At 34.3% G+C, this 20,949-nt stretch overlaps 1 protein-coding gene and 1 further gene across 4 annotated transcripts; one reads left to right on the top strand and one right to left on the bottom strand.

The window, feature by feature from the left end:
* Positions 1-313: 313 nt before the first annotated feature.
* LOC108280583 (T-lymphocyte activation antigen CD86) lies at positions 314-20,613 on the bottom strand. 3 transcript variants are annotated; one of them, XM_053673871.1, is made up of 9 exons: positions 20,151-20,237; positions 19,093-19,197; positions 11,566-11,868; positions 11,015-11,290; positions 10,756-10,881; positions 5,816-5,847; positions 5,572-5,709; positions 1,413-1,472; positions 314-1,216 (listed from the first exon to the last, which is right to left on the bottom strand). In XM_053673871.1, the coding sequence occupies exons 2-9, from the start codon at positions 19,148-19,150 to the stop codon at positions 1,127-1,129; spliced, it is 1,083 nt and encodes a 360-aa protein (XP_053529846.1). In that variant the 5' UTR covers positions 19,151-19,197; positions 20,151-20,237; the 3' UTR covers positions 314-1,126. The 3 variants fall into 3 exon arrangements, with proteins under 3 accessions (XP_053529846.1, XP_053529847.1, XP_053529848.1); XM_053673872.1 differs by having other exon boundaries at positions 10,756-10,878; XM_053673873.1 differs by lacking the exon at positions 19,093-19,197 and having other exon boundaries at positions 20,151-20,613.
* LOC108261516 (leukocyte elastase inhibitor-like) lies at positions 3,893-12,949 on the top strand (the record flags this gene model as incomplete). Its single annotated transcript, NM_001329258.1, is given in 3 exon segments — positions 3,893-4,535; positions 8,373-8,400; positions 12,934-12,949. The product of NM_001329258.1 is annotated as a leukocyte elastase inhibitor-like (mRNA).
* Positions 20,614-20,949: the final 336 nt, after the last annotated feature.

Genomic DNA, 20,949 nt, shown 5'->3' with positions numbered 1-20,949 from the left:
TTCATGTAAACTGGAGCTCATATAGACATTTACACACCTTGTTTTCCTGCTCAGCATCAAAGGATGTTACTGTTTCCGTTTCAACCCATTTACTAGTTTAAAAGAAAAAAAGGCATATATCAGTTTTTCTCACACTAACTGTATATGAGCTAGCATTTGGCAGAAGTGAAACCTGCCAAATCCTCTCACCTCCATTCACTGAAGATATAAAATTACAATCTTCTTTTACTCACATCCAGTTACGTAGTGACAAACTCTCTCCAAGTGGAGAATTATTTGGGGCTAAAGAAAAAATCTTCGGGGCAAAACATGATTATTTTAAAATGCATTTTATTTAATATTGTTTTCTTAACAATAAATTTGTTACGCAAGTAAAGTAAGTTTATTCACATCAGTAACTGTAATCAAATTACATAAATTATATTACTTTATTACATTATTAGAAAAAGTATTTAGATTACAGTAAGGTGTTACTTTGTAACGCGTTACACCCAACTCTGTTTGGGACAATGTCCATTAAAAGCGCTGTACAAATAAAACTGAATTGATGAAGTACAACATCCTACTTTGTAAAGTGGAGATTTTGGTAGCAAAACAGCTCAGTGATAGTTACAGTGGCTACTAAAGAACTAAAGAAGCAAATGGCGGATACTCTACATAATGATTGATATATCCTTGTCATAAGGATGATTGAGACATTTGGAGTAAAAGGAATACTGTGTATATTCGATTATACAAACCCTTTTAAATAAATGCATTTAGTACTTCTAATATAGATCTCATAGATCTATCATACACAGATCATACACATATTCTTGTAGAGAAACAAAAAAGAACTTGATTAAACCAGTTGCTCCTTTTAAAATGAATAAAAACTTGGCATGTGGCATTCTGACATTTTTGTTTTCATAGTGAACTTTTAACAAAGTTTCTTTTCTCCATGAGAAGCTCCTCTGCTTTCCAACCCTATCACAAAGCCACAAGACATGTTCATGCCAACCAAATCTAATAGAACAAATCTGAATTTGATCACAGATAAGTAAAACAGTACTTAAAATGCCAATAAAGTAGTAATACATTTTTGTTTTCATTTCTCATAAAGTGTGTTTCCATCAAGCTGGGCTTCTTACATAACTTTACCAGCCTTGTTCACTGTAGCATAAATGGTTTGAGGTATTGGGAATTCCACATTATAGTTACTTCTTGCTCCTTGATTCTAGATTAAAAAACAAACAAACCGTAATTACTGTATATTTCAAAACTTTATATTATGATTTTCCATAATAAAATTGTCAGCACATCATTAATGGTTTGCAGTTTGCAGTTAAAATTCTTTTAACAAAATTAAAAAACGGCTCCAAACAGTTTAATTACAATAACTCAATAAATATGAAAGATTCTGTTCATCATACTTTATCTGGAGCATCATAGAGGTTGCTCTCATCAGGGTTCACTTCACTGGGGTAAATTTCCTAAAGATTTTCAGGACAAAGGAAATAAAGCTTGAACATCCACATATGACACATAATAAAATTAAACAAATAAATTTACATACATAATATGTAAATAAAACATACATAATAATCTTTTGTTCATGATTCTACAGGTATTGGGTAGCCTAAATATGGTGATAAATCACTTCTGATTTAATTTTTTATGATTTTGGAATACTAAGTCAAAGAGCAGTTGACAAATTGGAGCAAATGAAAGTGAACTTTATCGGGCACAGATTTATGTATAAGTGAGTAATGTTCTGTGTTATTAAACTTTGTCCAAATGGACAGAAGCATTTTATTGTGCTACATATATTCACATCCAGCAACAGTAAATAATATGAGCAACTATTTTACCCTTCTTACCCCTCCTATTAGCCACTCTGTTGATAGAAACAGATTATTTCATAGTAGCTTTGGACCAAAAGAAAGCCTTCAATTTTATTTCTGTGCAAAATTCACAATTCATTAAATTGTTATATAATGGAATATTTTCCCAGATTGCATTGCATTGTTGAAACTTTTGTACAAGAAATCAAACGTTCAAATAAATATGAATGGCTTCTTAACAAAAGGAAGTGCACAGAGGAGTAAAACATGGTTTCCTTTTAAATGCCACACTTTATGTCAACAATTAGCCCTCTTTAACATAAAAATCAAATTGCAGAACAAAATTGTTAAAAAAAAAATCAAAGTATAAACCATAAAATCAGTGTACTAAAAATTAACGTTTTTCTTAGCCAAACTTTTGTTTTTCACCTGATGGTATATGATTAAATAGTGTGCATGTACGTGTTTTTTGGGAAATAATAGAGAGGTCACAAAAAAGAAACACTATAAAAATAGAAAGAACTAGGAAGTCTCTGCGGAATAGAAATAGGAAATAAACTAAAGATCCCTTTCTGCAGAACTGTGGCTTAAGCAATGTTTAGATGTTCTCTCTCATAATAAAACGCATGGTATAAAAAGCATGTTTATCAAATCATTTATAAACAGAATAAATGATCAAACAAGATAAACAAAATTTTCAAAGCTTCTTGCAACATAAACATCTTGCACTAACAAAAAGTAAACCATGCATTAATCCCATGGAATCAAAACCATTGAAAAGCAAATTCAAGATTCAAGAGATTTATTGTCATGCGCACAGTTAAAACACCACGGTTTAGACCACACAATGAAATTCTTACTTTGCAAGCCTCCCTTACAAAAATATGCAATATAGTGAATATATACAGGCTAAATATACAAAAAAAAAATCTGCAAATATGTACAAAATGTGCAAATATATGTTGTGCAACAATCAGGGCAACAGTCAGTGAGGGTAATGGGGAGTGAGGTAGTTAGTGTTTAATGTATTGTATTGTTCAGGAGTCTAATGAGTTGTGGATAAAAACTGTTTGTGAATCTTTTTATCCTTGATTTCACACTCCTGTACCATCTCCCAGATGGCAGAAGTATGAAGAGGTTGTATTCTAGACGTGTACTGTCCCTGATGATGCTGTGAGCCCTCCTGATGACCCTGGTGCTGTAAATATCTTGAAGTGATGGGAAGGCTACTCCACAAATAAACTGCACAGTTTTTATCACACGCTGGAGAGCTTTCCTATACTGAACAGTGCAGCTTCCATACCACACTGTGATTGAACTGGTGATCACACTTTCAACTGAACATCTGTAAAAGTTGTTGAGGATTCCGGTTGCCATGCCAAATTACCTCAGCCTTCTTAAGAAGTACAGTTGCTATTGGGATTTCCTCAGGAGCTGCTGAGTGTTGTTAGACCAGGTGAGATCCTCGCTGATGTAGGTTCCGAGGAATTTAATGGTTTTCAGCCTCTCCACCTCTGTCTCACCATTGTAAATTGGGGTATGCTGCTCCTTCCTCCTCCTCCTCCTAGGATCAATAATCATTTCCTTGGTCTTATATACATTTAAGGAGAGATTATTTTCCTGACACCAGGCCATCAGTCCTGCCACCTATCTTCTATATCATGTTTCCTCTCCACCAGTGATCAGTCCAATGTGTCATCCACAAAATTTATAATCCTGGTATTGGTCTGGGAGGCCACAGGACCCAAGTTCAGTACCCAGTTACAGAGGGAAGGTGTCAGTCCGAGGATGAGGAGCTTTTCGGGGAGCCCCCGTGTTATGACTGTGTTGAATGCCGAGCTTTTTTTAATAAATAGCATTCTAGCATGGTAAATGGTGCTCTTATATAGTGCTTTTATCCAAAGCACTTTAGACTGTGTCTCATTCACCCATACACTCACACACCAATGGTAGCAGAGCTGCCATGCAAGGCACTAACTTGCCATCAGGAGCAACTTGGGGTTCAGTGTCTTGCCCAAGGACACTTCGGCATGTGGAGTCATGTGGGGTGGGAATCGAACCTCCAACCCATTAGTGGACAACCTGCTCTACCAACTGAGCCACAGCCGGCCCCATTCTCACATATGTGTCCTTACCCTCCAAATGTGTGAGGGTTGTGTGGATAACAGCATTAACAGCATCATCAGTGGAATGATTTTGTCGATATGCAAATTGAAGTGGGTCCATAGTGGCTGGTATAGTCCTTTTTATGTAGGACATGACTATCCTTTCAAAACACTTCATAACAACTGGTGTAAGTGCAACTGGATGACAATCATTCAGGCAGGTCACAGTGTTTTTCTTTGGGAGTGGCACAGTTGTGGTGGACTTAAAGCAGGTAGGCACCGAGGCCGGACCAAGGTACAGATTGTAGGTGTGTGAACACATCAGCCAGCTCCAACAAGCAAACCCTGCTCGTGCTTTCCCGGGGATGTTGTCTGGGCCGGCTGCCTTCCGTGGGTTCGTTCTCTTCAGAGCCATGTGCAGCTCTGCTGATGACACAGTGACTGGCATGTCCAATGTGCCCTCTAAGTCCAGAATCCTATGCTGGCTAATGTTTGGGGCCTCAAACTGAGTATAGAACTCATTCAGCTCATCTGGGAGTGTAGTCTTTGTAATCATAGCTCCCTGGCTCCCCGAAGACTCGAGAGGTGAACTAATCATTTCTGTTTCCAGGGTACAGACGTGACAAATGTGACGTGACAAAAGAAAGAACAACTTTGATCGGGAGGTGAGGTGAACTAAGGCTAAGTTCACACTGCATGACTTTCAGCGTTGGCAGATCACTGTGCTGTTCACACTACATGACTTGCTGTCTTGTAATCTGGGAGTCATGAAATATTTACTACAATTTAAATTTAATATACTACAAATATTTCAGCATTACAGTGTGAGTAACAGGTTATAGATATAATAGCTGGAAAAATTCACTGGCACCACAACACATTCATATACTGTACTTGTTTCACATGCATGTGAATATCAACAATGCATTAAAGGGATGCAACAAAGCATTGATGCACAGAGAGTTCTTTGCTCTAATCCAGAATAAATTATTTCTTAAATATGCCTGCTGACAACAGAAATAAACTCGATTTGAGATAAAAAGCAAAATGCCACACATGGACATCCCCCATACTGTAAAAATGTTCATAGAATATGAAAATTAGGATGTAGAAATGTTGAATTAAACCAGAATGATAGAAAGAAGCAAATGTAGAGGACAAAAGGAATTGTTCATGAACTAAAGAAAACCATCTCGCATATAAAGATGTATGGCTACCAGAGGAACTGATTTAGTTTTCTTCATTTGGTGATGAATTCTACAAAAGCATTTTAACAGTTCAGCTCCTTCTGAAGTCTTAAAGCTCAGTGACTGACATATCAATTTGTAACAGAGCCTGCCAGAGAATCACTGATATGCCCTTGAGCAACTAACAGAATAATGGATTGGCAAAAATATAGAACCAAATTTCTTTCTACAATAATAATCATCACCATCCTAGTGTGGCAACATATCAGAAATATTCTCTGCAGCATTATTATTAACATATTTTCTTAGTTAACCATACATTATAAATCATTATTCGGGAGGAATGCATGGTAGCAATGTCAATAGCATTGTATAAATACATGTTTATATTTTATTCAAGATTAATAGAAAATTACCATTTTGTAAAACTAAGAATGTTTATTTGCTGGCATTTACCTTGCTGCCAGGATTTGCAGTGCTTACAGTGTTCTCATCATTACTATAAGCCTGGGCTGGCTTCCCGACAGTATAGTAAAGAGTACAAGGAGTTTCAAGGTTTTCTGACGTCTTGATTGACTCTGCTTTTTTGTCCCCCTGCAGACATGGTTTAACCAAACTGTTAAATAAACCATATACTGTGTTCTTTTTCCCAATAATATGTAAATAATATGCAAAAGAGATTTCTATTATAAAAGGTCACCTTAACTTCTTCATAGACCGTGGTGCCAGAATCTAGGAGGTTTGGACATGAAATGGTTTATATTTTCAAACAAAATTCAAGATGAAATATCAGACATAATTCAGTTTACCACCCAGCACCTGATGATCTCAAAGTCATTGACTTATTCCTTATGAACTACACATATCTGTGTCTAAATTACAATCTAATCCAATAAAGTCCAATGTACTTTAGATTTATAACACTAATCAATTATGACATTTCACTTACATTATGTAAAAAAAGCATGTGTGTACTATTAGTAAAGGACATGTTAAGATTGTCAGGTGACAGACTAGTTTCTTGAAGCTACATGTCTAAGAGAGATAACACTTAATATTGTCTAATATAGTTATTTATTTATTTATGTATTTTTGTATTTTTTATTTTTTTACACTAGTGTGGTTTATGTAGACAAGGTGAAACTGACGGTGTCTATTTATTGCATGTTGTACTCTATTTTATCTAAAGCAATAATATGAAGTAAATCTTTCTTTCTGGTGGAAATATGCAAATGGGTATTACAATAAAATAGACAAGCATATTTAGCCTAAATTCATATTTATTTATAGCATATTTCAAGACTAATAAAATATTACTTTGTTAAATAATACTTTGTTACTCATTCAATTATTAAAAACAATCTGAAAAAAAGGAAATGTATGATATTCCAAGTTGATTGAAGTTTGCATGAATTCAACCACAAATTTAAAGGACCTGACTATATGTTAATTCACCTTCAGCACTATGGGACTTAAACTAAAGGGAATTGGTAATTAAATAACTAAAGGTTGTAGAATTTTTATAATATAAATCTGCAAATTGTTACAAGTTAATTACCTGCATTACTCATATGTACTTTTCTTTGTGTAGCTATCCAGAAATTATGATTTGGTAAAAACTTTAAGTAATGAGGGATGTAGCACATGTGTTACATTGCTGTATATAGAACTGACTGTATAGTAATTAGGGAATTAAACAATATACTCTATACAGTAGTTGATCACAATAATTACAAATGTAGTAAAATACTTAATATTTTGAATTGCAAGCTCTGCACAGAGGGCTGAGGCGGGAATCAAACCCCAAACCCAGAGATGCGAGGCAAACATGCAAACTTGAATACCATTACTAAAACATTATTTTGCTCATCATGGTCTATAATATCAAGTGATTAATTAAATGGGAACTTGGTCTCAATTTAATGAAGATTTCTAAAATTCTTGACAGCTTTTGTAGTTTCATGACTGTCACGCAATAATTTATTAATGTGCTATTAATTAACAGCTTGCAGGGCTAGTTAAGTTTATCACCAGGAAAAGCATGAAGCAGCATTGCAAGCAGAGCAATTTTTATTTATGTACAAAAAGTCACATCTTATCTTTAGGTGGAAAAGTTTATAAAAGGGAATTAAAGCTGCAAGCAGCAGATCCAGGGGCCAAGCACCCAGATTCGGTGCTTTGACTCTTTGAAACATTAACAGACATGCTACAATTGTTGCCTAAGCATTCACAGGAAAACAAAGTCATGAATTTAGGCAAAGGGTAGTTTTGTAGTTTCAATCATGATGTGTATGTTTTGACCACGGACAGTGGCAGAATTCTTTGAATGTAGGAGGAAAGGTGTGCAGCAGGGTGGCATTGCTGCTGCAGCTGCCACCACTGCTGTGACTGTTATCTGTTGCTACTTTGACCTGTGATCATGACTGCTACTGCTTTGACCTGAAAATGTTTTTCTTTTAAAATATAAACTTTAAAAATATCTAAGGTATTCATGTTTCTTTATTATCAGTCTGGGCCTTTTTACTCACTTTGTGCAAGTATCTGCACCAAACTTATATTTGTCTTATAGTGTTTTTTTGATTGAAAATTGCTCAATAAAAATGTTATTTGATATAAAACCCGGTCAGTCGTATGTTGTCTGTATAAGAACAGCTAGAATGGAAGTAGACAGTTGTTTAAACAGGTCTCAAGATGATGTGAGCCAAATTTGGTGACGATTGGACAACATTTGGAGGAGGAGTAGCAAAAATGGCACTTAGATGGAAGCATTTTTGTCAGATTTGTTGGCACATTATGGGCAAACCATTTGGAATATCAACATTCTTTTGATAACCTTTATCCAGGTTGGTCTGCAGATGATGTACAGGTGCATCTCAAAAAATTAGAACATCATGGAAAAGTTTATTCTTTTCTGTAATTTAATTAAAACAGTGAAACTTTCATATATTCTAGATTCATTACATATAAAGTGAAATATTTCAAGGCTTTTTTTTGTTTTAATCTTGATGATTACGGCTTACAGCTCATGGAAATCAAAAATCCAGTTTCTCAATATATTCTAATAAAGATTTTATAACAGAAATGTCGACCTGAGAAGAGCTCTAATCAGCTAATTAACTCAGAACACCTGTAAAGGCTTCCTGAGCCTTTAATCTCTCAGCCTGATTCAAGTATAAACAACCATAATCATTTTTCCAATGAAAGTAAATTTTGCATTTCATTTGGAAATCAAGGTCCCAGAGTCTGGAGGAAGAGTGGAGAGGCACAGAATCCAAGTCACTTAAAGTCCAGTGTGAAGTTTCCACAGTCAGTGATGATTTGGGCTCCCATGTCATCTGCTGGTGTTGGTCCACTGGGTTTTTCTCAAGTCGAGAGTCAATGCAGCTGTCTTAGAGATATTAGAGCACCTCATGCTTCCATCTGCTGACAAGCTTTATGGAGATGCTGATTTCCTTTCCCAGCAGGACTTGGCACCTGTCCACAGTGCCAAAACTACTAACTGGTTTACTGACCATGGTATTACTGTGCTTGATTGGCCAGCCAACTCGCCTGACCTGAACCCCATAGAGAATCTATGAGAGACACCAGACCCAAAAATACAGACGAGTTGAAGGCCACTATCAAAGCAACCTGGGCTTCCAGAACATCTCAGCAGTGTCACAGGCTGATTACCTCCATGCCACGCCGCATTGATGGAGTAAGTTGTGCAAAAGAAGCCCCAACCATTTATTGAGTGCATAAAGTAATATACTTTTTAGGAGGTCAACATTTCTGTATTATAAATTCTTTATTCTAATATTTTCAGATACTGGATTTTTTATTTCCATGAGCTGTAGGCCATAATCCTCAAGATTAAAACAAAAAAACACTTTAAATATTTCACTTTATGTGTAATGAATCTAGAATATATGAATGTTCTACTTTCTGAATGAAATTATGAAAAAAAAAATTACTTTTCCATGATATTAAAATTTTTTGAGATGCACGTCTATGCCAAATTTAGTGTTGATTGGACATAATTTGTAGTAGGAGTAGCGAAAAAAAAAAGTTTTTGACAAAATTCAAGATGGTTAACAGGAAGTACACTTGAACTTCAGATGTTGGTCTGCGTTCAATTTAGCATGTTCCAGGCAATTGTATTAAAAAGAAGACTGTGAATTTAACACAAATTCTTTAAATGATATAAGTTAACAAAAAGAAGTTGTTCTTGACCACAAGGTGTTGCAGTTATGAAACTTCTTGGACCGATTCAGGGCATGATAATACATAGATGCATTGCTGAGATATACCCTCAGATCCTGTTTTTAGCATTTGCCAGCATGTTAAAGGAGAATGGTTTTGAATATCAAAATTCCTTTGATACTTTTTTCATGCAGGTCTCAGGAAAATGTGAGTCAAATTTAGTGAAGATTGAAAAAAATTGGAAATATTTATGTCATAGGGTGCATTGAACTCGTCTCGACCCAGGGAGTCCAGGAAATGACCATAAAAGTACTTCCAAAATAGGCCCAAATTTGATGGTGGCGATGGTGGTGCTTGATCATTGGCAGCACTTCGCGCAAATTTGGTCAGAATGTTCCTTAGACCCTCTCCAATCGGTGTACCTATCACCATAACTATTTACCACATGGTTCTATGAGCTGACATATATACCGTAGCCAGAAGAAGAAGAAGAAACGGAAGAAGATTGGTAATAAGAAAAGGTAGAATAACAATTGGGTGCCTATGCACCTTCAGTGCTTGGCTCCTAATTAGTATGTACAATTTCTTAAACTATATACATAATGTGCTACACACCTATGTACATATGTGCATTATTAGGAATTATAAGAAATATAGTACCTTAAATATATAAATAATAATTATTGGAAAAGGACATTGAAATATGTGAAATAACACAATTTGGGATGTGCTGTTATATGAAAATAATCAAATACAGGGTGGTAATGACATGGATATGCTGGAACTAGCACTGGACTATAATATCCATCACGTTTTTGTTAATTAGCACTGGTATTTAAGTCACATTCTGCACAGCACTGTTTGTCTTGCGTTTGTCTTTCTGTGTCACGTTATGATTTCTTGTCTTTTGTTATTGCTCATGGTTATGTTCTTTAGTCCTTATATCTCTGCCATGTGTTCATAGTGCTTGTTATATGTATTGTTTGTTTCATTAAACTTTAAATCTGCACTTGCATCTAATTCGCCTACCGTTACAAGACAGGTAACTGCAGCACCTCTACCCATATCCATTTTTATTCCATACATATATGTTTTTCATTCTTAAATAACAATGGCATGTTTACTGCTACTATTAAAAAAAAACAACAACAAAAAAAAACACATTATATGTTATCTTTGTTATTCCATATAAATGTGATTTTCCCAGCTGCCAGGACTACTGAGCTGTGCTTTTATAGAAAATTAACAGTTATTAATGGTTCTGTCATTAAAACAATCATAATACTACTTGATACCTCTAAGGGTACCTTTTAGGTGACATAAGTGAGATAGTTCACTGACAATAAAATTGACAGTTAGTGCATAACAAAGCAATCAAAAATGAACCACCTAAATAAAGTGTTCGGCATTATTCATCCACATTAATTACAATAAATATGACTAAAAAAAGGTAGTTACCTGTTGTTGTTCGTTGCCTGTTCTTGAAATGGAATGTGACACAAACCAATAATGCTACAATGATTATGCTTATGCTTATGCTTATGATTATGGTCCAACCTGTCTCCATGGGCTCTTCTTTATCTTCTAGGAAAATAAATTGTTAATGATATTCAATTTATATACAATCCAATTCAATAAGAATAACATGATATAAGAATGGGGTTTATGTGCATGTGTGGGTAAGTGTAAGGTGATGTGAATGTGTGCATGTTCACACCTTCAGAAGAGCAGAGGTGTTTCTCCTTTTCCAACTTCAATGTATTATTTTTCCAGCTGACTGGATTGCTATGATGACAAATGATGAAGCTGTTATTGATGTACAATGAGATGGAAAGGGAGCTGTTTCCACGTGTTTCTACATTCTTCATATCACAATTATCATTGTAGCAAAGATGGGTGATTGAGAGACTCTTAGCTTCACAGGTGAGAGTCACATTACAGGTGCCATTGCTTTGATGGAATGAGACTTTGAGAACTGGATCCTCCACTGGATCTGGGATACACACATACACATGTATTACTGTACTGCTAGTAAATGCACACACTTGCACACAGTTTGTATATATCTCAGTGTATATATCTCAGTATAGGCAAAGTTTACTGACCTCAAACATGACTACAGTGGGGACACTATTTAATTAAATAATTAAAATGTACACAATAAAATCACAATTACAATAAAAAGGCTTAACAGCTAATAAAAAAATATATAATTAACATATTATAACATTATTGTATCATTAGTGCATTGTTAGCTATAAGACTTACCTAACACATATAATTGGTACTTAGCAATAATAGCTTTCACGTTATGATCAGCTACTGCCTCATAGAGTCCACTATCATTCTTCTGCAGGTTCATCAGTGTTAGACTGTGAGTTTTCTTATCGAACTCCACTCTGCCATTATAATCAGGGTAATTTCTAATTTCATCCTTGTTGCTGCATTTCACAATGTAGTTTTCGTTATTAAACAACCAGAAGACATCATAGAATTTATAATTATTTTTTTGTACATCCAGCTGAACAGAACTGTTAACCAACTTCCAATACTTCAAATATTCTTCAGACACTGTGGGGAAAGAGCAAAGATAAAATATTTAGTTCTCTTGTGAGTTAAGGTTTTTATTTTATTTTATTTGATTACCCAGTGTCCTCCACTTATATTGGGACCCTTGGTAAATATGAGCAAATAAGCATGTGAAAAATTGTCTTTATTGTTTAACCTTTTGATCTTTTGTAAAAATCCACAAAAGTACCCTGCTCTCATGGATATCAAACAATTGCAAACAAAACAGAGGTTTATACAAAAAATCTTTGTAAATATAAGTGTGCAACAATTATTGCCACCCCTATGAATTCATATGAGAAAATATGTTTGAAGTATATTCCCACTGATATTTAATTTTTTTTTTCAGTATAACTGGGTGACTGGGTGATATTTTTTAATTTATGTTACAATATTTTATAAATGACCAACATAAATATTCATGCAACGAGTAGAGCAAGCTATGAACTGGCACTGCACTATTTTAGTGTGTCTCAGCATAAACAACATAAAGATACTGTTGATGAAATTGTAGAAGAGCTTAATTTTTTTTTTGCTTAATTCAGCAAAGAATCTACGGTAGGGCTGTATACCAAACTGCACACTGCATATTAAATAGTATGGCTAAATAGTAATGACACCAAGAAGCATTTGTTCAGCACCTGCAACTTCTATTTGCAAGACTGTGAGAAAGCATGTGTGTAACCTGCAGAACAATTGTAACACTTGTTGGCTGTGCCTGATGTCACACTCTAAAACAATTCAGAAACACATTGCTGGTGGGCAGTGGCATAAACAAGAATTACTTTTGGTGTGATGAGGATATACAAAATAAAATCATGATTATTTTAAGGCACAATCTTCCAATATACAACCTTGACATATTAATAACTTTGCCATAAATTACCTTTATGACAGTTCCACTGAAATGATTAAAACATTTTAATTTTAACATTTTAACATAACATGTCAATAATAGGACATTATGCCTTATCTTATCAATTTTTATCTGCTTTTCTGTCCATGTTTATAATGTACAGTGAGGGAAAAAAGTATTTGATCCCCTGCTGATTTTGTACGTTTGTCCACTGACAAAGAAATGATAATTCGATAATTTTAATGGTAGATTTATTTGAACAGTGAGAGACAGAATAACAAAAAAAAAAATCCAGAAAAACGCATGTCAAAAATGTTATAAATTGATTTGAATTTTAATGAAATGTAAATGTAAAAGGCATGATCCCAACTGATTGATTCTTTAGCCATTAAAAAGGAATGAATGAAATTCATGAAATTAAAAAAATCTTCAGAACTGTTCAATAATCCTATAAAAATACTGTAGTTTATTTGAGCTCTTCTTTATCCAAGAAACATCCTGTTCTAATTTCAGAGCCTAGGTTATTGGTGTAAATCGATAGAAAATGTTAAATTATTAAAATAAAATTAAAAAATGCCTCAAACATGACTACAGTGGGGACACTATTTAATTAAACAATCAAAATTTACACAATAAAATCACAATTACAAAAAATGGCTTATTAAAAAGGATGAATGAATTTCTTTAAAATGCATTTAAAAAACCTTCATAACAGTTCAGTAATCATATAAAAGTGCTGCAGTTTATTTTAGCTCTTCTTTATCCAAGAAACATCCTGTTCTAATTTCAGAGCCTAGGTTATTGGTGTAAATCGATAGAAAATGTTAAATTATTAAAATAAAATTAAAAAATGCCCTTTGGGGTCTCACAAAACATCCGTAACACCACTGGCTTGGCCATATGGCCACAAACAAACTTACAAATAAAAAAACATTTACATGTCTACAGAACAGTATTGAGCTACAGGAACACTACCCTATTGTCCTGGTTTATAGCTGTGCAGAAATGAAAGGTAGAACATAATTTCAACAAAACATATTGTAAAAGATGCCCACTGGACATTTTGGCAGAAGCAGAACCGCACTACTAAAATAGTGAGCCAAAATATCTTTAGTCAGCACAAGATTCCCTTTCTTGAAAGATTATGATAATATGCTTAATTATATTATATTATATTATTTTAAAATGAAAACTATTTTTTTTCTCATATTTTTATATTTATAAAATGTATTATAGTAATAAAATATTATGTAAAATATTATATATTCATCTAAATGAAAAGAACTTACCTGTCTGGATACCATAAAAGAAGGAGAAAACAAGAAGATGAGGAAAAGAGAAGCAGAACTGTGCTAAGTGGTGGAGAATAATAATGAATTAATTGATGATAGCAACTTTAGGCTAAAGCTAGCCCAACATTATTTTGGCAAGCAAGAAGCTAGCCACAAGCTAGCACTTCATTTGAGAGAATGTGATAAATAATTATTTAACTATTTTTCTTGGTTGAATTTGTCATTTTGTCATAATTATAATTATATAGCTTGGTCTTTTAAGGTACAATATGTATATAAAACCATCACTTTACCAAAGGTGTTCTGTTGTAATGTCACAATGGTATATCTAATTGGGAAGCTTTATATAGCACTACATCTCGTAAAAGTTTATGAAACAACAAAACACCATAAAATAGTAATACAAACCAAACCTGTTATTTTTAATGCAACAATTTGTAAACCTAAACCAATTTTGCTGTAAAAATACTGTTTACTTTCAAAAGTAATGGTGTTTCACCAAACTTTATGGTCCATGTACAATCTGTGTTTTTGTGTTAATTCATTCATAAACCAAAAACTAATTGTTTTATGATTTTTTAAAATAGCTGTAATCACCATGATAATGAGTAATTGTCAGGTGAACAGCAGAATCAGTAAGACAATCCGTTTATCAGAAGACACCATGGCATACAAACATGGCCACCATGGCCTACACTTCCCAACACCTACAGACCTAATCACGCTCACATTCATGGCTTTCTAATCATACACACCTGAACACAATCATTACCACACAGCACATAAGGACATTTCCACATCAACTTTATGAAGTAACTCTCCTTACCTGAACTTGACAAGCCTTTATTTCTGTGTATTGCTTATGCTGGTTCTCGACTTTGGTCTGGTGCTTGTTTTGTGATTTTGGATTTTGCCCTGGTATTGATGTCTGCTGATCACCTGACATTTTGCTTGTTTTTAGGACCATGGTTTTTAGGACATTGTTTTGGATTTGTTTGCCAGTTTCATTAATAAATCTTCTGACTGCCTTTGAATTTTCCTTTGCCTCCCTCATCTGGCAATAATTGCTTCTTTTTAAAAAATATTTGGAAATGTAAATTCATCTAGTTTCTTTTTATTTAATAAATTAATGTGATGAACCCCTAAAATATTAAAAATATAAAACCTCAATTAAAAAAAAGTTGGGACGCTGTGTAAAATGTAAATAAATGTAAATAAAAACAGAATACAATGATCTAAAAATCTCATAAACCCATATGTTATTCACAATAAAACACAGAATCACCAAATGTTTACACTGACTAAATGTACCATTAAAAAAATTTTGATTTAGAATTTCATGGCCGCAACACGTCTCAAAAAAGTTGGGACACTTCCAGTGTTTCGTTGCCCAACTTTTTTGAGACGTGTTGCCCCCATGAAATTCAAAATTACTTTATATTTTCTTAAAATGGTATATTCACTCAGTTTAAACATTTGATGTGTTTTCTATGTTCTATTGTGAATAACATATGGGTTTATGAGATTTGCAAATCATTGCATTCTGTTTTTATTTAAATTTTACCCAGCATCCCAACTTTTTTGGAATTTTGGTTGTATATAAAATTATATAAATATATGTAATGATATAAAATAATAATGAAAAATAGATTATACTAATTTTCAACCATCTCTGGGCAAGGCTCTTGTAGCCTGGAAGTAATTTAGGTCCTTAGCCTCAGATAGACCTTTCTGGTGAAAATATGAATGCCTTCAGTTTGGGATCATGGCTTCACTTGAGCCGTATTCTGGTGTCTCTGAAGAGATGTTGTTTTCTCAAAGATCACAACTTATTTTTCTCATGCTGTCGAAATGCATGATTAGGTATACATTATGTACATCATGGATGAGCACATCCATTTTTACTTTAATCAATGGGTGGTATAAGAACAAATAGCTGGTGTGGGGTGAGTGTTACTGTTTTAGAGCTCTTCCCTCCTTGGTTCAATCCTGAGCTCGAGTGACTGTGTTTGACTATGTTTTGATCAAATTTCCCCTTTGGGATCTATCTATCTAACATTGTTTGTTAGTGCTAGATCGTGTTTTAAATTAGTGTCACATGAGAAGGTGACTCAAAAAACTGCAACTATATTGTCGTGGACACTATAGTGGTCCTGAATGGATGGTCAGTTTCATTGCCATCCAGTCTGAGGGTCTGAGACACCACTATGGTATCGCATGATATTTGAGCGATACTGCCTAAATGTTTTGTAGCTCACAAGACAAATTGTGACTGAAATTCTTGGAATGTAATTACTGCAGGAATCGCCATAATAACAATATATACATCATTGTGGCCAGTATTCCAACATTGAAAATAACTTTTGTTATAGTAAGCTATGACCTTGAGAAAACACCTTTAGCTTTCTTATAAAAAACAAATGCTGATGGACTTTCTGGACTTCCATGACTTGGTCCTGACTTTTAGTGCTACTGATAAAAGTACTGATAAAAATTGGGGGTTTGAGCCTCAACACTGCTGAGATTCCACTGTTGGTCCCTTGAACAAGGCCCTTTAATCACTCTGCTCCAGGGGCACCATATCATGGCTGACCCTGTTCTCTGACCCCAACTTCATAAAAAGCTGGGATATGTGAAGAGAAGAATTTTGCTGTACTGTAATGTATATGTGACATATAAAGGCTTCTTCTAAATGTGTTATTGTTTCTATAGTAGCAACAACTAATATACAGACACTTGTACATCGGACATTCCACATACCAATTTAAAATGTGCATGCTCATTGATGTGAAGTTTTCTCTTAGGCAAAGATTATTTAACATTTGGTAAAAGTCAGTAATTTTTTCTACAAGGAAGTTAGTTCCTGTTACTAATTACACTATAGGAGTTTTATACAGTCGTTCCTTCACCAGCCTCTCTTTTTTTCTCTTGAATTTAATGTGACAAAAGATGCATTTTTGTCATGTTACCAAGAAACTGAAAAGTGCAAGCTCCTCTGTCCTGAACACTTGAGCCTCACGCCCAATCCATAATGTTAGACAGTTAAAAAGTGTGATGTGTCCATTAATAAATAAAATTTTTAAATTGTTTGCATCATAAGATGAATACTATCTTTGATATACAAACTGCGGCACCCTCATCTCCCTTACCGCTTCCTTCAAGCAGGTCAAAACAGATTAAATTAAGAGTAGATTATTTTGAAAAAAAAAAAAACCTGTTGTAAAAAATAAAATAAATAAAATAATGAAAAAGTATTTGTTACTTTCAATAATTGTAACATGTTTGATAGTGACTGAAGAAAATCCATTCACAAAACTACAAGCATCGAGCTAAAAGCAGCTATAGCTGACAACAGGTTGCAGGCCAATTAACATTGTGGAGGATGAGAGCCTGTATAACATAATTATCCATTCCAATGACTGTACATATGAAGTTGACAATAACCATAATTTCAAGAACAAATGACTTGTGTGAAGATGATAGAGCAAAGGTAGCCAATAGCCTATATAACTCTAAAGCTTAACACACAGCACAAAGGATGTTTTTGTGTGCCTTTATTTTTCCCGCATGTGAGGTTGGACACTTTGGACACTTTGTGTGATTTGCTTGAGATGTGTGAGAGATCCAGGGTGTGGTCTTTATTCTATACTGAAGTAATAAAAAAAAAAAAAAGGTAAATTCTGGATCTGTATGGGTTCCTGGGATATCTTTGCTTTGTATTATTTGGGCTTGAGTTTGCCATGAGTTATGATTTTCAGCATATTTTTATGGTAAATTCTGTACCTTTGAGAGTTTCTTGACAAACTTTGTCATTGTTTTTGTTTTTGTTAATAAATACATACATTTGCATAAAGCATGTATATCTTGTCCACTCCTGTCCACTGTAATATACATTTACAGCATTTGGCAGAACCCTATTCCAAACCCTTATTCCTCTATGTCCCTTAATATAATGTGTAAAACACATCCATAAAAATTAGTAATAACGTCATTATTTTGTCTTCACATTGTAAGATAATATTGCCTAATTTCATGTTATTATCTCAGTATTTCAATATATTGTTATTTAAATTTATCTCATTATGCAATTTTTCAACTCATCATTTTCAAGACACTTCGTTGTTATTTTGAGTAATTATATTGTTATTTCAAGGTAGTAACTCAATTTATTGTTAATATACTGTACATTTGAGTTATTAGTCATACATCTTTAATATGTTCATACCTCTGCAGTACTAGATCTATCCCAAACTATAAACTATCAAAGTATTAACTATACAGGGGAGAGTTGCCCTATTGCACTGAACAGAAACAACACAAACACACCACCCAAAATGAACTGTGAAACCAAGTACAAACGGAAGTGTTTTTTTTTTTTTTTTGTAACCTCTGTGGAAAGCACCAGAATAAACCGATGAGTTTCTTTTGAAAGTAAATAACACCATTTAATAATCATATTTTACACTACTTAAACACACAAAATCTTAGACAATCTTGAATGTATGAATGTATATCTAGCCTCTTTTAATGCCTCTTTCAAATTGCAAGTCAGTAGAACACTTAATGCTAATTTGAAATGACAATTGACTCTGAGAAATCAGATTTAGACACTGAAAATCATTTATAGACTGTCATGACCCATCAATTGATTCTCAACAGCATCTCAAAAGATCTGTCTTTTCCAACACTTCTAACTATACCACTCTGTCTGAAAGGAACAAGTTCATACCCTGTATGGTGTGTGCAATGGTACTACTTTGTGTGGTAACAGTATAATTTGTTGTGGAATATTGGATTACAGCAAAAACAAAACAAAACAAACAAAAAACAACAACAACAAAAAACACACTTTTGTTTAGTAATTAGTTGACATATAATCAATAGCCTGAAATAATCTCATACTCATCTAGATGACATACAATATTTTCAACACTAACTCTGAACAGTGTATCACATAATGGATCATATTGTTTTTTTTTTTTTTAAAAACACAGTCTGCTATCTAAAGCTCCGTGTAGTTTATAGTATATCAAATACTTTACCTACTTCAGTTAGAAAGACTTTAGTAGATTAGTTTACCTGTGATTGGGACCAGCACGAAGAGAAAGAAGACAAGCTGCATTGCTGCTGCCATCATGTAACTTCCTCCTTAGACTAAGGAAGTTATGCTTGTGGTTATATCAACTGCATATAACGACAGCATTCAACAGGATTTTTATTAGTCATGCATTTAGCATTAAAATGGCAGCATTTATAAGAAACACTTTAGAAGTATTTCTTAATAACATGCGCTACCTATATTTATTTATTACTTGCTATTACTTGGTATTATTCAGAGTATTCATCCCTCCAGTAGTTTTAGAAAATTCTGGTGGCTCATGGTCCCCAACATCTTACTAAGGCACCTTAATGTCGCAGGCACCTAGTAGCAGTTATATTAGTTTCATTTTAGATTTATGTAGGTGAATTTTAATTTGTGACTACATGAACCTTGAACTTGTGAGCCAGTAGAAAAGGACTGTGATCTCTTTGGTTGAGCTCAAAATAGAGAAGCTTCTAATTATTAATAAGTGATCACATCATGCATTTGCTTTGATATTTTCTGGAAAACAACTGAAAAACAAAACAAAATGTTGGCTAGTGTTGTGGATAAAAAATGTCATAAAATAAACATAAGGGAGAAGAAGGAAAAACGGGCACCTTGACACGTAGAAGCGGGATTAGGCGGACATTGACAGATTGGAATTACGAGCAATTTAAGATCAGTAATAGTCAAAAAAGTCAAAAAGAAGTGTACGAGCTAAGGAGTGCTAAAAACACACACACACACACACACACACACACACTCGTACAGTCAAGGGCGGGCAAGTAGACACAACATACATACACACACACTCTCTCTTCCTCATACACACACATGAATAACTTTAATAATATCTTATAGTAATAGAGAAACTCTATAAAAAACAGAATAGTAGGATATGCAGGACAGTAGAACTGTAATGATATTAAGAAGTTGGAAGTACAGTAAACCGCTTTTCAAGTAGTATAAATATATATAAAATAAGAAATATAGTGCAAATATGAAAATAAATTATAAATGAGAAGTACGGGGAAAAAAGGAAAATATAACTTACTCATGATTCAGATGGTGAAGATTCTCGTCTCGCAAGGAAAGCCTTAATTTTTAGAGAACCATGAAGAAAGCCAGTTATAAGGGTGGCTGCCCCCCCCCTCGAGATAACGATAAGACCAAGGTCCCTCCCGGTTGTTTAGTCGTCTTGCTTACGTCATTTTTATTACCTAGGGAAATGGGAATCATGGTTTCTGAAGACCTAGGTAAGGGAGAACCCTGGTTTTTGAAGACCTAGGTAAAAGAGAACCCTGGTTTTTGAAAACCTAGGTAAATAGAAACACTGGGTTTTTGTTTCCTGGGTTGTTGGAAATGCCTGAGTTCTGATTTTATGTGTAAAGTAAAACCCCGGGTTTCAATTCTATGGGTAAGTGAAATAGGCCTTTTCTGGAAACCTATGGGTTATCTAGTGTGTAAATACAGTATAAATACTGGAGCTTAAGCTCAGGGTAGGGGGGATCACTTCTGAGAATTCTCATCGGTGTGGATCTCGTGTGGTGGAATGGAACAATAAAGCTGGACCCTTGCTTCTTCTCACTCACGGCTGGTGTATTTTTTCTATCTCCAACTGGTCTCAGAGGTAGATGTGAGTATTGGCTTCTAAGTTGAATTTTAAATGTTTTTGGGTAATAGGCTAAATTCGAGCCAACATTTGGCACCCCAGATGGGACTGGGCTAAGATCTATATGTCTGGAATCTCTCCCGTGGGACTTCGCTCTCTAAGCAACAGACAGGCCGTATAGGAAAAGGCATTGCAGACGCCTGTTATTTCAAAGCTCTGTTTTAGTGGTCTGTTGTTACGA

The sequence above is a fragment of the Ictalurus punctatus genome, chromosome 20 (assembly GCF_001660625.3).
Source record: "Ictalurus punctatus breed USDA103 chromosome 20, Coco_2.0, whole genome shotgun sequence".
Lineage (NCBI taxonomy): Eukaryota > Metazoa > Chordata > Actinopteri > Siluriformes > Ictaluridae > Ictalurus > Ictalurus punctatus.
This window is presented reverse-complemented; position numbering and strand designations above follow the sequence as displayed.